The 23488-nt window shown below is 42.7% G+C and overlaps 1 protein-coding gene across 1 annotated transcript in view; it reads left to right on the top strand.

The window, feature by feature from the left end:
- Positions 1–23488, top strand: part of PCSK2 (proprotein convertase subtilisin/kexin type 2) — a 126334-nt gene that overhangs the window by 73992 nt on the left and 28854 nt on the right. Inside the window, exons 5-6 of the mRNA XM_082215540.1 lie at positions 1999–2036; positions 21566–21642. Of these exons, the coding sequence (XP_082071666.1) occupies positions 1999–2036; positions 21566–21642 (115 nt within the window). The remainder of the gene's footprint in view (positions 1–1998; positions 2037–21565; positions 21643–23488) is intronic.

Raw genomic sequence — 23488 nt, 5'->3', positions numbered from 1 at the left:
GGGGTGAGGTGGCAGGGAGGTCTGTGCAGTGCAAACACACTGGCAAGAACACCGGATTGCCTCTGCTGGTGCATTTACCGGTACACTATGCCACCTTGTCCCTCTCCCTTCTGGAAGGCAGCAGCAAGTCAGCTCTTGGGAGGTAAGGTGAGTTTTTCCACCCAACCATGCCATCTGTTACTGCTGAGGGGTGCATAGCAGAATTCTTTTTAGTTTGGTTTGCATTGTAATGGAAAACTATCTAATTCATGCTTACCAAAGCAATATAGGAAGCAAAACATAGCTATCCTTCAAAATTCACGCTTCTCTGATTATTATTATTTTTTGGATGCTCTTCTGCAGCCAAATAATGTGCACAAAAATGAGAATATTAACTGAAAGTTTGCATAAAAATACATATATTCGCAGCAAAAGAACTGAAAAATGCTTTAACTTAGGGGAACAGCTTGCAAATATATGCTTATTGGGAGAAATATGCGTGAAAACGCTGACCAGTTATTCTTTATAAATTCATCAAATGATGCAGAAATGTGGGGAATTATTATTATTCATTGTAATAAGCACTCGCTTTATACAATAGTCTCAAAGAGACTTGAGAAGGTAAAATGCAATGCATGTAAGAAATATAAAACCAGAAAAAAATAAAACAGTGAACAATGCAACCTAAAATGCTCACCCAGAAACATTAATAAAGGCAACCTCTACCCACCCCACGAAATGATGAGCATCATTAAACGAGACATCATTAATGAACCAAAGGCTTCCAAAACATATAAAATAAAATATCAAACATTATACATGTAAGTTCAATGGAATACGAGTTCTAGATAAATCTCATTGTGCATGCATGAGGAATGTTGGAAGATATGAGATGAGGGAATAAGAAAGGGTGAAATGGATGTGGGTACCAGAGAGGCAGTGGTTCTGGAAAAGCAACAGGGGCAATTAATGGCAGTAGTGTGGCTGCTGGAATCAAGATGTGGCCGTGGAAGTATATTTTGTGGCTCTCAGATACATGATGACTTTAGTGTGAAGCTTTCAAATCTAGGCTTTCTGCAAACTCATCTACTATATATTCTATAACCCATGGCGGCGGCTGCTGCTGCTTCTTCTTCTTCTTAATGATTTTCAGTTTTATACATTTCAATAATTTTACAATCATTTTAACATTTCAAAACTCGACTTCCTTCCCCCTTTTTCTGCGGTTCCTTATTATATATATATATATATTCTGCATATTCCAAATTAACTCAATTTACTCACTTATTCATCTGCTTTAAATATGTACTCTTGTAAAACTGCAGGCTATTACAATAATCCTGCCAATGTTCTTATCTGTTGACAGTTTATTTGTAAATATTTAATAAACCATTTCCATTCTTTCATAAAAAGTTTATCTTGATTTCTTATTTGTCCAGTAAGTTTTGCCATTTCTGCATATTCCATAAGTTTTTGTATCCATCCTTCTTTTGCTGGGACTTCTTCTTCTTTCCATTTTGGGGCAAGTAACATCCTTGCCGCTGTAGTCGCATACATGAATAAATTTCTATACAGTTTGGGTAGTTCTGTCCCTAAAATTCCCAAAAGGAAAGCTTCTGGGTTTTGTTTTGTTTTTCAAACGTTATTTTAAACATCTTTTTCAATTCATTATATTACCCACAGCTTTGGTGGAATTGTTTGTGGCTTGTTAACATGTCCCTTTGAGAGGTTGTTACGGCCACTGGTAAATCTAATCTGTAGCTCTTACAGCCCTAACCTCTGTCTCAGATCCCAAAGGTATTTCTGAATTTGTGCAACCGCACGTGTAACATTTAATAGTAGTCTAAATAAGAAAGGATTAAAAGTATGCACTTATCTTATTCCTTGCAGCATGCTTATATGCAGAGCAATTTAATTCTGTGGCTATCCAAAACGTGTTTTTTTTTTTTTTTTTGCTATTTTCATTTGTAATGTGCTGATTGTATTTTATCTGCCATCTTTTATTTATCTATTTGGCAGGCATTGATTACCTTCATCCAGATCTGGCTTCAAACTACGTGAGTACACAATGTTCTATGTTCTTCTGGGCACTCTTTTTAGAGGAGATATTTAGCCACTGGGTGTGTGTTTGCCACATAAATATGCTGTTGATGTAGATGATGAATAAGACTGGGACATAAAGCAAGTAAAAGTCTATGGTGGGTATGGATAAATTCACCTCTGTGACCTTCTGATGCATGGACAAAAACAGTGACATATGTAGGCAGGGGAAATTACGTTGTTGCCAAGCTATAAACAAGCTTTCATTCTCGACATTAGAAATTGTGTCATCCACAACTATTTCCTAATTCAGCTTTCATGATGTGGTTGCAAGTATGATAGTCCCCCAAAATGTGTGATATGAATGGGAAGAAATAAGGAGAGTGGAGGAAGACTGGAAAGCTATGGTAGAAGAATAATTTCAAAATGTGAAGAATCTGAAAGAAACCTGGAAAATTGATGAGGGTCACGGGGAGCCAAAGACACGTGTCCTCAATGGACCTGCAGTGATGGTAAAAGTTCATGAAAATAAAGAACATGGAAATAATTGATCATGTCCCAATTTGGAAAATAATATATAATAGTCTTCCTGTTACATGGGCTTGTTATTATTTATTTATTCCTCAATAGTTATATACCACTTGGCTATAACCAAACCTCAAAGTGGTTTTAGGAATCACTTTGGGTGAATGAATGTATGAACCTAAAGACTTACAGCAGGCTTCTTCAACTTCGGCCCTCCAGATGTTTTGGGACCACAACTCCCATGACCCCTAGCTAGCAGGACCAGTGGTCAGGGATGATGGTAATTGTAGTCTCAAAAACATCTGGTGGGCCGAGATGACTTACAGCATAAGATCATTACCATTTCTGGATATGAGGACAAGCAAGTCCTGAGTGGTACACTGAGATTACAACTCTCTATGCAAGAACAAGATACATTTATGCCTCTAGAAAACACTGCCATTGTTACAAGAGAAGGAAGAAGGATTCAGAGCCTTCTTTGCTTAGGAGGCTTCCTTCTATTGTGGGTGATGCTGTGGTCTAAACCACTGAGCCTCTTGGGCTTGCCGATCAGAAGGTCGGCGGTTTGAATCCCCATGACGGGGTGAGCTCCTGTTGCTCTGCCCAGCTCCTGCCAACTTAGCAGTTTGAAAGCATACCAGTGCAAGTAGATAAATAGGTACATCTGTGGGAGGAAGGTAAATGGCGTTTCCATGAGCTCTTGTTTCCGTCACAGTGTCCCATTGCGCCAGAAGCGGTTTAGTCATGCTGGCCACATAACCCGGAAAGCTGTCTGTGGACAAACGCTGGCACCCTCGGCCTGAAAGTGAGATGAGCACTGCAACCCCATAATCACCTTTGACTGGACTTAACCGTCCAGAGGTCCTTTACCTATTTTACTCTATTGCCATAATTGGTGGGTCTTTTCCTGTCCTCTTAACTGGGGCTCAAATTTGTCACCATACTGAATTCACTTTTAATAGCTTTTGTTATAAATGGAGCCTCAAGCTGCTGAACTGTAAGGAATTCAGCATCTCATTGGTTTTGCCAGTTTATGAGAAGCAGCTCCCCTCTCAAAAGAAACAAAAGAAACCACCAGTAGTACAGTTAAAAAAAAATGCATTCTGAAAATTATTGTCTTACATTTTTAAGGCAACATAAGGCACTCATTTCCATAAAAAGAGCTGAGAAAAAGAGGGGTGGAATTAGGTAAACAGCTTATTTTTGATGTGGTTATTTCTGTATTGCAGGGAGTTATACTAGGTAACCAGCAGTTCCCCTTCTTGCTCTGCAATTCTATGCTCTGTGCTCTAAGACTCTATACTACATGGAATTACATCTATATAATTTTCTGAGCTATCACTATCAGTTTTTTCATATTTGCCATTATTAGGCCTATGTGAGACCCAGCAGAGATACCCTTTTTGTTGAAACAAGTTTACTGTATGCAACAATTCCACCACCATTTCTTTGGGGGTGGGGAGGTCATGTCTTTTAGACTGCAAGCCTGTGAGCAGAGATTGGTTATTGATCTAATATGGGGTGGGGAGCTTGTGGTCCTCCAGATACTTTTAGGACTCCAGTTCCCACCAGTCTCAGCCAGCATGGACTATGGTGAGGGATGATGGGAGCTGTAGTCCAACAACATTTGGGTGGCCACAAGCCTTTCCCCATCTGCTCTGGAAGCCCTTTTGGTAGAAGAAGGTATTAATGAATCCATGGCATGCACAAAATAGCTGCAGATATAATCTCAGAAAGTGAAAGAAATTGTGCATCAAAAAAGGATTATGGGTAAAGTTGCCAACAGATGCTAAGTCTACAGATGTTACAAGTAATATAATAATATAATAATAATATAATAATATCTTTATTGTCATTGCCCCCTCTCGGGGACAACGAAATTACTTGGCTGCTCCATCCACCCAGGTAGGGCACTCCACACAAAATCAAAACAACTATAAAAACACTAATTAAAACAATACAGTATAATACAGCAATGAAGATTAGATGACTTTCAAAGTCCGGGCTTCCCATTCAGGGCCGAGATCGCTCTGGAGAAGAAGCTGTTCTTAAGACGGCTCGTTCTTGTCTTCATCGTCCTGTATCTCCGTCCCGACGGCAGGAGCTCGAAGAGACAGTGACCAGGATGCGATGGATCTTTTACTATGTCCAGTGCCTTCCTATGGCACCTTGTGGCATAAATCTGCTCTAAGGTGGAGAGTGGGCAGCCAACAATGCTCTCTGCTGCCTTAACAACCCTGCATAACCCCATCCTGTCCTGGGTAGTACAGCTTCCGTACCACACACATAATCATGCTCTCATACATGAAAAGTTGATTTCCTCAAATTAAGCTTCTGTTAAAAACATAAGAGCACCCCAGACCAACACCTTCTTGTCAGTTGGCAATCTTCTGGCAATTTATTAAAAAATATTATTATTAAAATGGCATATATATATATTTATGGGGGGGGGGAATTCAAATGCACATACAATACAGGACAGTCCATTTTTCATTCTCCTAAATCGTTAGCTGAGATGCAACAGGACCATTTCTTCTTGCATAAAATATCAAGCAAGACCTTCTTGGCTCAATAGGTTTCACAGTGTGAATGCCCTGATAACATTGATAACAAGACTGAGGCACATAACAACCCGTTCCAAAGCCTTTTGAGCTAAAAGGGAGGGGGGGAGCAAAGCAAAAAAGAGTCATTCTGTGTCATTCTGCTTGCATCGCTAGGCTTCAGACCAAGCACACAATGAACGAGGCGTCTAGAGATGGATTCATCCCAGAGGGATGCAGGGCTTTTGTTTACTTCAGGAAATTAAGGCATACGGACATCACAAAAGAGTCCTTCAAAACAGTGTTGGAGTCTGAGTAATTGAAGGCAAGAGCAGAGGTATACCGAGCGAAGTCTGATTGCTTTAGATTGATGCCAGGGAAGAGATTGGAGGAGCAGAGTAGTATATAAGCTTTGAAGAGGGTGATTGTTTTGATTTTAGATGTGGAGTCATATGTGGACTGGAATACAGCAGAGAACTATGCCAACTTGCAACAGTTCATTGCATACATACTTGCAGAATAATTGCCTGTTGCATAGGAGCAATTTCAAGATGTTTTCATGTTAGGGAAGGAAATATTATACCATGCACTGGGCTTGAGGAGACTGGAGGTTGTGTCTAACTTTATCTGAAGAAGTAGAATGTAAGCCAAGGGTAAATGGGATAGGTAAAAAAGTAAAGGACCCCTGGACAGCTAAGTCTAGTCAAAGGTGACTATGGGGTTGCGCCACTCATCTCGCTTTCAGGCCGAGGGAGCCAGCATTTGTCCACAGACAGCTTTCCGGGTCATGTGGCCAGCATGACACTGTGACAGAAGCCAGAGTGTATGGAAACGCCACTTACCTTCCCAGCACAGCAGTACCTATTTCTCTACGTGCACTGGTGTGCTTTTGAACTGTTAGGTTGGCAGGAGCTGGGACAGAGCAACAGGAGCTTGCTCCATCGCAGGGATTCGAACCGCCAACCTTCTGATTGGCAAGCGATCAGAATATATGGAATAGATAAGAAACGTACCTATGAAAGGGAGATGGTCTGTCATGATTAGGCTATCCTCTCGTCTATGATAGATGGTCCAGCAGTTTGCAAAGTTTATGAATTCCCATATATAAGCCTCCCAAACGTGATGTCAGCTGCACAGTAGGGCTCTCTGCTGCAATGAGTCAGGCTGAGGATAGATGGAGTCATGCTTGCCATGATTTAACACAGCTCCGAAGTCGCCCCATGAGAAACCTTCTGTTGAGTGGGAAGAAAAGGCACACACAGCCAAGAGAAGAAAATTGGAAATAGAGCTGGTGAAATATTGTGCAGGATGGGTGACATTTAGAATTGCCCTTTTGAATTCCCTCTAGCAACACTGGAGGTGTGACGAGATGTATAATAGGTTGTTCTAAATAAAGATGACAGGAAAATGTAGTAACATAAAGATGGATTTTAATTATACTCGGGAGATGCATAGAATGGAGTTCTTACAACAGGTACCAGTGGCTGAGAGCATTCAGTAGCCACTGGGATATATTCTAACTCTAGAAAAGTATAACTCAGTGGTCAAAGGCATGTTTCCCATGTTGAAAGTTCTGGCTCAAGTCCCTGAGATGTCTGGTCAAAATATCTCAGGCAGTTGGGAAGGACCCCTATCTGAGGCAATGTTACTGTCATGAAACTAGGCATTATGAAGCTAGATGGACCTAAAGCCTGCCTTCGTGAAGGCAGGTGTTGCCAGTGTGGTGATCTACAATGTGGTGTAAGGCAGGGATTGCTCTATGGAGTGGTGTCTTCCTGTCAGCCCCAGTTAGCATGGCAAATGGCCAGGAATGGATTTGACAACACATGGAGAGCATATGTTGGTATCAGGAGCAGATCAGCGTGAACTCGCAAGGTGTCAGTGAAATCGACTCTATTCAAAGAAACAATACAGCTTAGGCCTAGTGAGCCCAGCAACTCTTCCCAGTAGATCTTGCCCCAATGAGACAGTTGTGAGGACTGAAGTCCTCTGCCTTCCCACAGCTCTGTAAGACGTCTCCTTCCCCAGTTCCTTTCCAAGCAATATGAGGCTCCTTCATCTTGCCTGGGGGAAGTCCATGACAGTTGGCTACCCTTCATATAAGGCAACAACAACCACACATGGATGCAGCTGCTGTTGCGCAACCACCATTCCAGAACTGAAGGAGAGCAGAAGTTCTTATTGTTCTCTTTCTTTGGCATTTTCCGTCCAGCAAGGAGAGACACCTAGCTGTTGAGAAAGACTTTTGGCTTTCCATTTATTGGGTGGCAATAGATGCATCTCAACTTGGATGTCAAAGGGCTTATCACTGTTGCTTGTATAAAGTGGAGATTGTCCAGGGAGGATGGACGGATTGGGAGGAAAGAGGAGAGGAGAGGAAGAGGTGTCTGAAGTCCAGGGATAGGAAACCACAGAAAGTGTGACAAAGTCTAGGTGCTCGGTCCCCGCTCCTGCCAACCTAGCAGTTCGAAAGCACGTCAAAGTGCAAGTAGATAAATAGGTACCACTCCGGTGGGAAGGTAAACGGCGTTTCCGTGCGCTGCTCTGGTTCGCCAGAAGTGGCTTAGTCATGCTGGCCACATGACCTGGAAGCTGTACACTGGCTCCCTCAGCCAGTAAAGCGAGATGAGCACTGCAACCCCAGAGTCGTCCGAAACTGGACCTAACGGTCAGGGGTCCCTTTAACTTTACACATTTTAACAGGCTGTTTGGTCTGCTGTAGACAAGCTGCAAGCTGGGGTGTTATTTACATGATACTATTTTATTCAAACAAGGAAGCTTTCTCCCAAGGTTCTCAGCATACAGCTCCTAAATAGCAAAGGAAACTAAGAAATCATCAGTGCTTGAAGATCTCAGGAACTTCTCCCAAAATATCCTGATCTTGCCATTGACACTCTCAGTGCCTGATGACCCCAGGGTGAATATGTCATGACCATTCAAACTTCTGAAGTGCTCAAAGTTTCTTGCTTATCTCAGAGACAGGAACCTCTGAAACCTGAAGGTCTTTGATGCCACCTCCATATTCTATGGGAACCATTTCACAGTGCCTGAGAATCAACTAAGAGGCAATTCAGGACCAGAATAGCACCTGACTGAATTTAGGTTTGCCGGCTCCCTTGGCCAATAAAGCGAGATGAGCACCCAGAGTCAGCCACAACTGGTCAGGGGTCCCTTTACCTTTAAGTAGCAAGTCTCCATGCCTCCTACCCAGTGCATAAGGACTCTTAGAGATAAATCTGCTGGTTCCCTGACGCTGAGGATACTCTGGCTATCACATAGGTTTCATTTCTGAAGCAGAAATTGTACCCCCATTAGTGCAGTTATACCAAACCAACCATCTGTTCTATCCAACTTACATACCCCCCCCCCAAGTATGTATGGGTGGGGTGGAAATGTATAAAACCAGAATCCAAACCTGTATAATAACTTCATTGAAACCTCGTCATGACTTATAGAGTTGTAACCTGCTGCCTTAGACAGATGGCTTCTGTTCTGTCCTCTTACATTTTTGAAGAACGTAACAAAATGACCAGCACAATGCCTCAGAGGTTGGTAAAGAAATTGGTCTTTTGCAGTGGCATCTGGATCATTAATATTTAAATCAAGCCATTAACTTGTCACTTGGCTGTTAGGTTTAAATGCCAGTGTCCATTTTCTGCTGGAAAGGAATACTGCTGCCGGGGTACGGGTAGTTTTTAAGGTCCGACGTTCTTACGTTGGCATCACCATAATAGTTACTCTCCTTGTAGTATTACATTTTTCATGATAATAAAGAAAACCTCATTGTTTTGAGTTATAACGCTTGTTTTCTAATAGGGATTCCCAGGACCATGGTTAGAGGGTAAGTCCCCAAGGGGTTTGTACTGGGTCCCAGAACTTCTGCCCCTTCTCCCCCTTCTCCCCCAGTGTGGTGTAGTGGTTAAGAGCGGTAGTCACGTAATCTGGGGAACTGGGTTCGTGTCTCCGCTCCTCCACATGCAGCTGCTGGGTGACCTTGGGCCAGTCACACTTCTCTGATGTCTCTCAGCCCCACTCACTTCACAGAGTGTTTGTTGTGGGGGAGGAAGGGAAAGGAGATTGTTAGCCGCTTTGAGACTCCTGAAGGGGAATGAAAGGCGGGATATCAAATCCAAACTCCTCTTCTTCTTCTTCTTCTTCTTCTTCTTCTTCTTCTTCTTCCCCCTTACTATGTTTTTTAAAACTTCTCTTGCAAGGTTGCTGGGCATGCTGAAAAGTACGCACCACCTTACTTTGCTCAAAGATCTAAAGTTCTCCTTTCTACAAAGTAAGAATAGAGATCTATTGATTAATTGGATAGATTTATATCCTACGTTTCCTCCAAGATGGAGCAGAGGGATGGCTTTGTTTGACATAAGAAGTAATGTTCTTCTCCGAGCCCGAAACTCCACAGACCTTTGACTTTCAAGGAATTATTATTATTTTTCTCCATCAAGAGGATCTTTCATTCTGAGCTGATAATTAAAATACGAGGCATAATGTATTCCACAGTTTGCTACACAGCTCAGACTACACACACAAAGCCGGTAATTTTGCCAGGCAAAACTTCTCCAGGATAAAAGACCTTCTGGAAGGAATAATAAAGCTATACCACAATGTGAGAGAGATGTCTATTGAAAAGATGAATATGAGGAGAACAGCTGTGGATTTCGTGTTTACAAATTGTGGCAGGGGGGAAAAACATGTAAGAGAGAGGGAGAAGTATTTGGGAGAGGACAATGAAAGGAATCATGCTGATTAGTCTTTATCCCCATAGTTCACATAGTGACTGGACCATGAGCCTTCAACCAGTAAATTAAACTAGTAACTGAGTATCTAAGTCCAGAGTTTAGCCAGAGTATACTCTACTCTGAGTGGGGGTTTTGTTTTGTTTTGCATGTTTTAGCATATTCCAAGGAGATATTTCATAATCTGGCTGCCATTTTACTGTCATTGAAATTCTACTCAATATTGATCCAGAGCAGATTCCAACGTATAGTTAGCAGAGTAAAAACTTAAACACATTGCAGGATTCCCAAAAAATAGACCAGAGGCAATTAATATTTCATCCAGCAGAACTTTACTGCTACTGAAGGCAAATGAGCTTAATGGTGACAAATCCAATATGTTCAGGATTGGCACTGTCCATAAGAAATCTAGTTGTAGCAGACTTAACTTAAACTTACAATAACTTATAACACTATAGCATACTATGTACAGAGCACCACACCAGAAGGAAAAGAGAGAGAAAGTGGAAGTGGAACCCAGACTCCTTCTGGCCTGTTTTTATAGTCAGCATGACCTTGACAGAAGAGATAAGAGAACCAGTTTAAGTCAGCTGTACTCAGCTTCTCTGAAGGAATAACCCAAATATCATGAACCTTCTGCTTGTTTCTTTCACACAGAGAAGCTTCCAGAACCCTCTTGAATTAAGTAGAATAGGAAAGATCTCTGCACATCAGATCAATACTTTCTGCACTAAGAAATGCAAACTGACATTTGCATGGCACACAATAAACTTTCTCATTTTATGTTCATGAGTACTTATACCAGTAGTGGAGAACCTATGATCCTCTAGATGTTGTAGGACTTCAGCTCTTGACAGCCTGAACCAGCATGACAAATAGTCAGGAATAATGGAAGTTTCAGTCCAGCAACTTCTGGAGGGTCACAGACACAGGTTTCCCATCCATGACACATACCATTAAACAGAGAGATTGGACTTCCCAGTGGATGGTGGGTTTTATCTTGGAAGAGCACCAGTAGGCTCTTATAATAGAATTTACCATGAACTGGCAATTTGACTTGTACATTTGCAAGGGGGACATGGACAAGAACAAACTTCATGTTTACAAAAAAATAACAATATATTTTTTTAAAACCAATAGATTGTAAAGTAGGCTATAGGCAATATTTAACCTCTCTGGAGAGGAATGCCTGGCACTTACTCATGGTTGTTGTGGTGTTAACATATGAAAGTGCTGGAGGTGAAATAGTTAAACAAGTTGCCCAATCAGAACCCAGGGGGGTGGAGTGAGAGGGACTATAAAACCAGCTCTGGGAGGGGCGAAGGAGGAGTTCGTTGGGAGTTGGGTGGTTGGTTGGAGTGGGAGTGAATTGGGATAGAGTCTGTGGGTAGGTTGAGTTAGTGTAGCGAAATAAGCTGAGTCAGGAACAGTTAGGGGCTAGGAAGACAAGTAAATATCTGAGAGGTGGTTTAGTGAGTGAGAGCAGGTAGCAGAAGATATAGGTCTGGATAGGCAACCCATGATTGTAATGGACCGATACAGTTTATGAAACCACACGCTTGTTAAACTGCTATAAATAAACAGAAGTTTATGTTCCAATTTAACCCTGACTGAACTCAGTATTGTACCAGGTAGGGCCTGGGTGGTGGCAGTGAGAACTAAAGTGGTGGCACAGGGCTCAATAGACGGTGAAACGTCCGGGGACCCTTTGTGATCGCCACAGTTGTGTACACCAGTGATGAGGAAACTCCCACAGCTTCATATGAAAAGCATCTGACACAAATGCAGGCAAAATAGCACATGCATTCAAGCACCAGGATTTAAAATCAGGGGAGGGGGGGCACAGAAGGGGGCAGTGGTGGACTTACACTTTTGGGGGCCTGAAGCTTGAACCATAATGGTAACCACTGTTATCTTTTTCAGTGGGGTTGTTCCATTACAGATCTACACTTTAAAACAAAACAACAACTACTGCACCTCAGATTTTGGTTAAAATTGGTGCACTGGATTATCTCACATGTCCAAGTGTGCATAAAAATTTTCTATGCTTTATAGTTTTTGAGTTGTGCAACTAAATTGAGTCTACTAGACCCATTTTTTAAAAAAAGAAATGTGGATTATAGTCACTTCTGGGGCTCCTCTGGGATCAGGGCCCCTGAAACTTAAGCTTCATTAGTTTCTCCGTAGATCCTGGAAGGGGGAAGGCAAAAAGTATATTTCTAGGTGGGCATTCTGTGCCCTGCATGTTAAGATTAGTGAAAGAAAAATAATGGTATATTTTATGCTAAAACTGCAACCCTAAACATTTTTTTTTCTGAAATAAGTCATTTATTTATCAATTTAGGTGTGTGTGTGTGTGTGTGTGTGTATGTGTACACTAACCAAATTCAAATGACAGTAAGGAAAAGGCTTTCAAACTAGGTACAGTGGTACCTTGGTTTTCAAACTTAATCCTTTCCGGAAGACCATTCCAAAACCAAGGGATTCCAAAACCAAGGCACACTTTCCCATAGAAAGTAATGCAAAATGGATTAATCCGTTCCAGACTTTTAAACACAACCCCTAAAACAGCAATTTAACATGAATTTTACTATCTAACAAGACCAGTGATCCATAAAATGAAACCAATAAACAATTTACTATACTATACTATAAAATAAATAAGACAATATTGTAGATGATAAAAATAAAATTAAAAAAATTTCTTACCTGCACTGATGATAGTCACTGTTTGGATGGGGGGCTTTTATCCATTTCTACAGTCACACAATCAGTCAGTAGCTGAACTGGGTTCCACACAGTCACAAAAACAAATTAACCGAAAAAGCCTCAAAAACAAAAATGCAAAATAAATAGCAAAAACAAAAGTGCCAAACTTAATCCATTCCGGAAGTCTGTTTGACTTCCGAAATGTTCAAAAACCAAGATGCAGCTTCTGATTGCTGCAGGCACCACAGAAATAATAGCCAACAACCACATCAGACATTTGGCTTCCGAAAAACATTAGAAAACACTTACTGATGAGTTTTCGGTGTTTGGGAACCAAGGTGTTTGAGAACCAAGGTACCACTGTAGAGTTACAAACATTTCCTTGTCATACAAATCAGACAATCAAAACAAGTGATTCAGGAAGCAGCACAGGCAGGACCAGGAATGTAGACTCTCAGCACAAGGAAAGTACCGTATTTTTCCATGTATAAGACTAGGGGTTTTTTTTTACCAAAAAAATATGGTTTAGAATTGGGGCACATCTTGTACATGGGTAGTCCTAAGGGGTGTTTTCTTAATTTGGAGTCCCCCCAAATAGGAGGCGTCTTATACATGGGGGTGTCTTATACACGGAAAAATACGGTAAGAGCAACCTGAGATACCTGGGGCCTGTTCCTGTTTTGTATCTGAATAGCCATCTCTGGCAGAACAGATTGTCACTTGCTGAGAGGGAATGGAGAAATTTGTAGATCTAAAGAAGCTGAATGCACCACTCTTTACGCACTTTTGCAAAATGATTGACAAAGGTCTCAAGGTCGAGGGCTTTTAATAGTTCCTTTTCAATTACCAGTACTGTATAGAAATGTTACTTAGGGCTTCAGCACTCCTCCTCAAGCAGGTCTTAGTTTGCCAGCTGAAGACATGAAAATGCTCATTCCTTTCCAGCATTTGACTGACGGAAGCCAGCCGTCACAAATGGCGCAGTTTAGCATAAAATAAAGACACAGAGAGCCAGCAATATTTTCAGGATGGTATGAGCAGCTCCTTTCGAACTTCTCTCCTCTCCGGTCTCTTTTATTATCCTTTGTTCTCTCCTGTCGCATGGCCGTTTGCCAATGTCTCACGTTACCTACATCCGGTCATAGCTTTAACCCACCCATTCCCATATAAGGTTATTACTGCCCAGAAGGGGGACATAACTCCATATAAGGTTATGCACTTAATACACTGCAAGGCACGGACATGCAGGTCACCGAGGTCAGCGAGGCACCAGGTGGCGCTACAAGCCTTTGCCATGACTTCATGGCTCCCACATTTGACGGAGGTGTTGTGATAGCCAAATTTATATTTGAGGAAATCTAAATACACCACAGCATATAGGTGTGAAGCAAATAACCAGCCTTTGGCAATCTTTATAAAACAACAACAACAACAACAACAACAATTTATTAATACCCCACCCATTTGGCTGGGTTTCCCCAGCCACTCTGGGTGGCTCCAAACAGAATATTAAAAACATGATAAAACATCAAACATTAAAAACTTCCCTAAACAGGGTTGCCTTCAGATGTCTTCAAAAAGTCAGGTAGTTGCTTATTTCCTTGACATCTGATGGGAGAAGGCCCTCTGCCTGGTTCCTTGTAACTTCACTTCTTGCAGTGAGGGAACCGCCAGAAGGCCCTCGGAGCTGGACCTCAGTGTCTGGGCTGAATGATGGGGGTTTTCTGTTGGCAGGCAGAAAAACACACACATCTGTGCACATTATGAAAACCAATTAAAACATCAATACAAAATAGAGGCAGCATATGCTAAAATAAAAGGGCCAGTCATCAGTGGGTACCATAGTCTGGCCTCAGTCTACATGTGTCACTTTGATAGGGTTTTTGCTGCCGCTGCAGTATCTGCACATTTCTTATCCATATGATGGATGAGTTTTCTTCACGTTTCCCCAGAAGAGGAGCTGAATGATGCTCAAATCAGTTGCAGAAACCACTGTATCTGATTAACGTAATTCTGGAGCTCTTATTGAGTCAGCTAATGATAGCAGGGATTCCGTCAATTTACACATTCAGTAAATTGCTGGTAAAATGTTGGCCACAGTCTTGCCGACAGCATCTTGTCGAAGAAATAGAAATGATAATGTGCTCTCGGTAGCAAAGAAACAATGCTAAATGAATGTCTGTTCTGGACCATGCTGCTGCTCTCCTTTGAATTTCTTACTTTGTTCTCACATCTGTATCAGATGTGGGGAACATTTGGTCTGGATGTTGCTGAAATACAGGTCCCATTTGCCCTACCAAGGATGGCCAGTGGCCAGGAATGATGGGAGTCAGAGTTCACCAACCTCTGTAGGGCCCAATGTTTCCCACGCCTGATTTATATCCTGCCTTTCTTCCATCGCTGAATCTATCTTAAGCAGTGAGCATATGATTTTCAGGCAGTCACTCATCCAAGGAACTGACCAGACCTACAGCTACCAACAAAGGTCCGTATAGTTAAAGCTATGGTTTTCCCAGTAGTGATGTATGGAAGTGAGAGCTGGACCATAAAGAAGGCTGACTGCCGAAGAATTGATGCTTTTGAATTATGGTGCTGAAGGAGACTCTTGAGAGTCCCATGGACTGCAAGAAGATAAAACCTCTTCATTCTTAATGAAATCAGCCCTGAGTGCTCACTGGAAGGGCATATCCTGAAGCTGAGGCTCCAATACTTTGGCCACCCTGGAAGACTCCCTGGAAAAGACCCTGATGTTGGGAAAGATGGAGGGCTCAAGGAGAAGGGGACGAAAGAGGATGAGATGGTGGGACAGTGTTCTCGAAGCTACCAGCATGAGTTTGACCAAACTGCGGGAGGCAGTGGAAGACAGGAGTGCCTGGCGTGCTCTGGTCCATGGGGTCACAAAGAGTCAGACACGACTAAACGACTAAACAACAACACAACAACAACAGCTAGCAAAGCAGTGGCCTCATGTACCTTCAGGTCATACCTTTTGTGGGGAGGTGGCTTTGGCAGGGTGGTGGTGGTTTCAGGGAAGGATAAGGGCACAGGGTTTTGTTTTTTTGTAAGGGCAGTTGAAACACTGGAGTGATCTGCTCTGAGCTTTCAGGAAACAGCATGTATGCACTTTAACAGCCTAAGTAAATGCATAGAGTATTGACAGCCCTGTGCTTGGACAACCCAAGGGTGATTAGAGGGGCATGAAAGGAACCTGCATAACTGAACCAGCTTGCAAAGAAATTGGCATGGAGAACATTCTGCAATTAGAATGAATAAGTGCAGATCTCACAGCGAGTACTTAACAATAAATCCCTTCATTTTAACCCTCCGTCCTCCTTTCTATTCTGAAAAGTCATGTTTCCCGATTAGTCAGGGTCACATTAAAAACCAGAGCTTAGCAGTCGGCTTTTGTCTTTTAGTTTATTTTGAGTTTTGTGAAAAACAAGCCACGAGGGTTGCAAATCTTGTTAACTTCAGGAAGATTCTGAAAATATTGGGGATGAATGAGTATGCCATTAAGCAGTTGTTGTTGTTGATGATGCCTTTCCAACTCCAGGATTTCCCCCTCACCTCCCACAGCTGCTGCTTCAATATTATTATACCATTGGTGTTTAACGCAAAATGCCAATTGGAACCAATTAACTTTTGAGGCTGGTGGGCACATGTGGAATTCTAAAAAAGTGGTGTGGGAGCCAGTCACAAAGTGGCTGCCACAGGGCATGGGAAAGGAAGAATGCAGAAATCAGAGGAGAAGTCACTATGATGCCACACAGTGGTACTTCATATCATATACATGGAAACAAGACTATTTGAACCACAAAAGGGAATTTCAAGATCATGATTTGTAACCATACTTGTATTTACATCCCCTAAAAATAATCCATGCAACTCACTCAGCACTTCAGTTGTTTTGGAATTGTTATTGTTAACTGTTTTGTTTGAAGTACGCAATGTAAACTAAGTACAGTGGTAACCTTGGTTCTCAAACTTAATCCATTCAGGAAGTCCTTTCCAAAACCAAAGCGTTCAAAACCATGGCACACTTTCCCATAGAAAGTAATGCAAAATGGATTAATCCATTCCAGACTTTTACAAACAACCCCTAAAACAGCAATTTAACATAATTTTTGCTAACGAGACAATTGATCCAGAAAATGAAAGCAATCAACAATGCACTGCAGTCACTCACGCACTTACTCAATCAATCAATCAATCAATCAGTCAGTAGCTGAACTGGGTTCCACACATTCACACAAAAAAAGAGCAGCAGAAACAAAAATGCAAAATAAATGGCAAAAACTGATAGACCTCGGTGAAGCACTCAAAACGGAAGTGTAACACTCAAAATGGAACACGTTCAACTTCTGAAAAATGTTCACAGACTGGAACGCTTACTTCTGGGTTTGCAGTGTTTGGGTTCCAAGTTGTTTGAGTACCAAGGCATTTGAGAACCAAGGTAACACTGTAAATATGGTAAAACTAAAACTAAAATAGAATATGTATCTTCTTGTACCATTTGCATGATTTTTACATGACATTCTCCCAAGCTGCCATCAAATTGCAGATCACATCTGTCTCCGTGGAGTGGCCTGTAAAAATTACAGATCCATTATTGCCAGTGACACAAAATATGAACTCTTTGGAATAAATCCAAGTGCCATGGTGACCATGGCAAGCGAGGAATAGGCAGTCTCTACTTTGCAATCCATGGAAGCTAATCTCAGCTTTAATATAATGGTGGCTTGGGAGTCATGCCTTGTCAAACATGATGAGGATCCAAGCCTTGGACCCATGTTTTTGTGTTATGGTGGCACTGCCCTCCTTTGTGCCCCCCAAAGGCCTCCTCTGTCTCCACTGCCACTTTCACACATCTCCTTTCCCCACCTTTCTATTCCTCAGAAGCACATCCATTCCAGCTCATTGTCTCTTTTTCTCCACCTAGAATTAAGCAGCGAAGGTAGAGCATCGTATCAGAGGTGTAGGGGTTATGTCTAAATTTTCTGAAGAGGTCAGAGAGTGAGGAGAAACTGCTCTGGGAATGGAGAATGTGTTTGTTTGTTTGTTCGTTTGTGTGGCCTGCATATATCCATTTGTTGTTGTTGTTTCATTGGGTTCACAATCTCTTGTGGGGCCCATGAAAGCCCTTGGTGGACTGTCGGTACTATGTTGCAGTATCCCAGAAATCTTATTCTTTGGCGATCACTAGTAGTCGTGAACATGGTTTTAACAGTGAGTCCATAAGTGACTGTGGAGGCCAGTTCTGGATCCACACATTTTTCCACGGTGGGGACATAGGTTGATCACAATGAGTGTTTGCCAAGTATGTCTTCCTCTTAGGACGTTTCTCCCTTTCGTCCTGAGTTTGAGCGTCTTCAAAGTCCATGACATCTTTGGTAAAGACTGTTCTCCAAATTGTGCGCTTGCAGGCCAGTGTTTCCCAATTCTCGGTGTTTATACTACATTTTTTAAGATTTGCCTTGAGAGAGCCTTTAAACCTCTTTTGTTGACCACCAGCATTATGCTTTCCATTTTTTAACTTTGGAATAGTGTACAGTCGTACCTTGGTTTTTGAACAGCTTAGTTCTCGAACGTTTTGGCTTCCGAATGTTGCAAACCCGGAAGAGACTGTTACGGTTTGTGAACTATTTTTTGAAGCCGAATGTCCGACAGGGCTTCTGTGGCTTCTGATTGGCTGCTGGAGCTTCCTGCAGCCAATCAGAAGCTGTGCTTTGGTTTTCAAATGTTTTGGAAGTCGAACGGACTTCCGGAATGGATTCTGTTCAACTTCCAAGGTAGGACTGTAGTTGCTTTGGAAGATGATAATCAGGCATCCGAACAATATGACCAGTCCAACAAAGTTGATGTTGAAAAATCACTCCTTTGACACTGGTGATCTTTGCTTCTTCCAGTACACTGGCATTCATTCGCCTGTCTTCCCAAGTGATGTTTCTCCCTTTCGTCCTGAGTTTGAGCATCTTCAAAGTCCAGGAATAGGCGTTTGGGGGCTATGTAGTCCAGTGGTTTGATATTTTAGGACATACATCCAGATCAAGCAGAAGACATTTATGCAATAATGCATCAAATGCAGGGAAATCCTTGGAAGGTTTATTTACACACAGAAGTCCCAAGTTGAGCGTGCAGTTTTAAGCAAATCTCAAAGGCTTAACATACAGTATGTGTAGGGAACCTGTGGCCCTCCATAGCAGTGGCTGATGTGGTGGGAAATGCCAAAACATTGTCCTTTTGACATTGGGGTCACTGGGCTTTACCTATATGGTGGAAGGGGGCGGTCACTTGTGAAGGCACACTCGTGAAGCCAGTCTGATATTCCTGCCAGTGTAATCACATAACCCTCCCCTTGCTGCTGTTCCACCCTACCCTTGCCCCATTCCAGATCCTCCAGATGTTGCCCCATCATCTCAGACCATTGGACATGCTGGCTGGGAGTGATGGGAGTTGAGGTCCAGCAACATCTGGGGTAGCCACAGGTTTCCCACCACTGCAATAGGTCTCATCAAATGTGGAGGGTGATGCAAAGGGAGCTCTTATCATTGACAGAAATAATGGTACATCTTGGAAGAGGTACAGCTGAAGGTGATGTGTTAGGCAAGGAGTCTGGCATTTGGTGAAAATCTGTTATTTGTTAAGAGAAAGAGATTTTGGTGAATTAGAGGCTGGATTTAATTTCCTCTCAAATCTGCTCAAATCCTTCCTATGAATAATACATGGGTTTCTTTTAATTCTTTATTCAGAAACACTTCTCCCGCTGGAGAAAGCAAATGTATAAATTTAATTATCCACATTTGGTCATTTGTTTTGTCTGTGTCATTACTGCCACAGTGGAGAAGCAGCTGGGCTTACTGGTCACACCATGGCACAATATTTTCATAAAAGGGTAGGGGAAGCTCTGATCTTCTTTTGGCAAGGTTGCTTGTGTGTCGAGGTCCCCAAGCCACCCCCCCCAAAAAAATAACTCACAACGCACACTTAACTTTTGTTTAAGGTTTTTGGCATAATTTTGGCCACAACTTTATTTAAATACAAAACTGTGAGTGGTTGTTTAGGCATTGGTTAAGACTATCTGTCCCCCCGCCTGGGGACAGAACTGACTTCCGGGCACCACCGAAAGCCAGTGTGGGAAAACAAGTCGGGGAGAAATGGAGCTGAGTCACAGACCCTCAATTCTCATCCGCATGCTCCCCGAAGGCTTGCCGGCCCTAGTCCCATTCCAGGGATTGGACGAAAAGATGCCAACCCCCAGGATTCCTTTAACGGAATTTCCTTTCCGCAGCAACCATGGAGGGGCAGGCCCAGCCTATCCTAACCCCTCCTCCACCAATTTATAACCAATGCCTAACCGCAACCTTACAAGTTGTGACGATTTGCTACGCAGTAGGCAAAAACCAAATGGCCCAGCCAATTAGCCAGATGGACAAATTTCCTACCAGGCCTGTGCCCCAATGGCAGATGACCCCATGACAGGCATAGCAAGGTCAATGCAACAACCCCTTACTCAAGGGCGGGTGGGCGGGTGATCCGTTGCACGCAGCAAAGAGAAAGCTCCATGCTGTGTGCACAGTATTTTAACATTTTACCCCCCCACCAAAATTGCAACATAACTTTTACCCCAGCAACCCAGTGAACCAATCGCTGCCCCAGGCCATCTTTAGAGACCCTGCCTGGTAACAGAGGGGTGGCTTGGCAGACCCCACTGCAACACGTGCTCTCCATGAAGGAGAACACGCTTTCTCAAGAACAGTGCAAAAGGAGGAGGCAAAGATTGGCATCCTTCCCTGCCCCAGGCAAAAGAAGGCAGCAGGTCTGAAAGACAGCTACTCTGGTCTGCACTTCAGACATATTTAAACAGCAGAAGGATATTCTTTCTGTCTAATCTTTTCTGTCTAATTGGAAGCTGCCTTAAAGCAGATCAGACTGCTTGTACGTTGAGATTAGTATTGTCTGCTCAGACTAGCAGCAACTGTCCAGGATCTCAGACAGAAATGGCGGAGATTGATCCCTGGACCTACTACTACTACTACTACTACTACTAATTTATTTATACCCTGCCCATCTGGCTAGGTTTCCCCAGCTACTCTGGGCGGCTCCCAACAGAACACGATAAAACATCAAACATTAAAAACTTCCCTAAACAGGGCTGCCTTCAGATGTCTTCTAAAAGTCAGATAGTTGTTTATTTCCTTGACGTCCGATGGGAGGGTGTTCCACAGGGCGGGCACCACCACTGAGAAGGCCCTCTGCCTGGTTCCCTGTAACCTCACTTCTCACAGGGAGGGAACCGCCAGAAGGCCCTCGGAGCTGGACCTCAGTGTCTGGGCTGAATGTTGGGGGTAGAAACGCTCCTTCAGCGCTAAGGCTGTTTAGTGCTTTAAAGGTCAGCACCAACACTTGGAATTGTGCTCGGAAACGTACTGGGAGCCAATGTAGGTCTTTCAGGACTGGTGTTATATAGTCTTGGCAGCCACTCCCTGTCACCAGTCTAGCTGCCGCAGTCTGGATTAGTTGTAGTTTTCGGGTCAACTTCAAGGGTACATCCAGTCATAATAATAATCCTTTATACAACACATGCAATATTAATAACTTCTATTCATGTTGACACATTAAAGCTACAAGTGAGGAACTCAAACTATATCTTTGTTCTTCCCGTGTGTGGCAGTTATTCTGTCTGTGGTGTTTCTTCCTGTACTTGTAAAATGATATGTCTTTCTTCCCCCCAGTTGTTGCTGTTATCCATCATGGCTGGCACAGAGCTGATATCCCATTGTTGTTCCAAAAAATTCTGTTTCAAATATGTTTATTTATTTATTATTATTATTATTATTATTTAAAAAAACACATTAATTGTATTTTTCCCTGACAGATGTGTTTGGCACTCTGGCCTTTTTTGTCTGAAGGAAGTGTGGGATATAAATTTTAAGGAATAGATAATAAATGAATAAAAAATGGCTGATGCGCATTAATTTCTCTATATATCTATTAATGTTTATTTGTCCTACTTTTTGTGTTTTCCAGAATGCTCAAGCCAGCTATGATTTCAGCAGCAACGACCCCTTTCCGTACCCTCGCTATACAGATGATTGGTTTAACAGGTAAGAAGCACATCTAATCCTTTTCCTTGTTGGGAATTTACAAACTTTCCTCGTTGCATCTCTGATCCAATTCAATCTTTTGCCAGTTTGCTTGGTCCACATCTTCAAATGAAACAACCTGATTTTCACTCCCTGTTCTAATAAGCTGATCAGAATGTAATTATTCTTTGGTTTGTGCAAGTCACCAAATTTTGCCGTATCGTTCTTGGTTTTTTAATTTTTTAAAAAAACGTATCTGAAAGTATGTATTTTGGATGGCGTGCGTATTTTATGGAAAACACATTTTAAAGTAATGCACTTTTGGAGCATTTTCTTTCTTTCAAGATTGCAGTTGCTGTGGCAACTGGACTTAAACGAGTGCAGTTTCAAAATGGTGATGAAGGTGCTCCAAGCAAACTCCCAGTTCTCACGATTCTTCCTTTCCAAAAAAGAAAAAGGAGGAGGCGGAAGATCAAGTGCATGAAATGGTTGCACAATTGGGCACCCATGTGGAGAGCGCATGTCTTATGTGACATTATTGGCATGATGAAAGTTCTTCTGCACAATGACCTTTGCTGTCTTAGAGAATGAGTGAAGAACTAGTCTTCTCTCAGCCAAAGTTAAGCGCTGTTCAGGCACATGGGCACATTAATTTCTGGCCAAAAGGTTTGTGCAAATGCTCAACTCTCTCAGTGGAATTATTTTTGATGCTTCACTTTGGCTGGATTGTGTCCAAAGTAAGGAAAGGGAAATTGTGGTTCTGCTCACATTTTGATGCAAACGGACCTCGTTCATAAACTGAAATGCAACAACAACAACAACAACAACAACAACAACAACAACAATTTATTATTTATACCCTGCCCATCTGGCTGGGCTTCCCCAGCCACTCTGGGCGGCTTCCAAAAAATATATTAAAATACTGTAATACATCAAACATTAAAAGCTTCCCTAAACAGGGCTGCCTTCAGATGTCTTCTACAAGTCTGGTAGTAGTTTATCGCTTTGACATCTGGTGGTATGGCGTTCCACAGGGAGGGCGCCACTACCGAGAAGGCCCTCTGCCTGGTTCCCTGTAACTTGGCTTCTCGCAGTGAGGGAACCGCCAGAAGGCCCTCGGTGCTGGACCTCAGTGTCCGGGTAGAACGATGGGGGTGGAGACGCTCCTTCAGATATACTGGACCGAGGCTGTTTAGGGCTTTAAAGGTCAGCACCAACACTTTGAATTGTGCTTGGAAACATACCAGGAGCCAATGTAGGTCTTTCAAGACCGGTGTTATATGGTCTCGGCGGCCGCTCCCAGTCACCAGTCTAGCTGCTGCATTCTGGATTAGTTGTAGTTTCCGGGTCACCTTCAAAGGTAGCCCCACGTAGAGGGCATTGCAGTAGTCCAAGTGGGAGATAACCAGAGCATGCACCACTCTGGCGAGGCAGTCCGCAGGCAGATAGGGTCTCAGCCTACGTACCAGATGGAGCTGATAAACAGCTGCCCTGGACACAGATTTGACCTGTGCCTCCATGTACAGCTGTGAGTCCAAAATGACTCCCAGGCTGCACACCTGGTCCTTCAGGGGCACAGTTACCCCATTCAGGACCAGGGAAACCTCCACACCTGCCCGCCTCCTGTCCCCCCAAAACAGTACTTCTGTCTTGTCAGGATTCAACCTCAATCTGTTAGCCGCCATCCATCCTCCAACTCTATCCTTCAGAATCGCCACTTCTCTGAATTTCGTGATCTTAGGGAGATGTTTGTGACAGATTTCCCAACACAGTTCATTCCCAGGGTGACACATTGCAATTCCATGTACATAAGTACATTCACAGCTTCCTGCAGTTGCTCTTGAGAATGACTGATGTGTCGGCACAT

This window comes from Podarcis vaucheri (genome assembly GCF_965113315.1).
Source record: "Podarcis vaucheri genome assembly, chromosome: 3".
In the NCBI taxonomy this organism is placed as follows: Eukaryota; Metazoa; Chordata; class Lepidosauria; order Squamata; family Lacertidae; genus Podarcis; species Podarcis vaucheri.
This window is presented reverse-complemented; position numbering and strand designations above follow the sequence as displayed.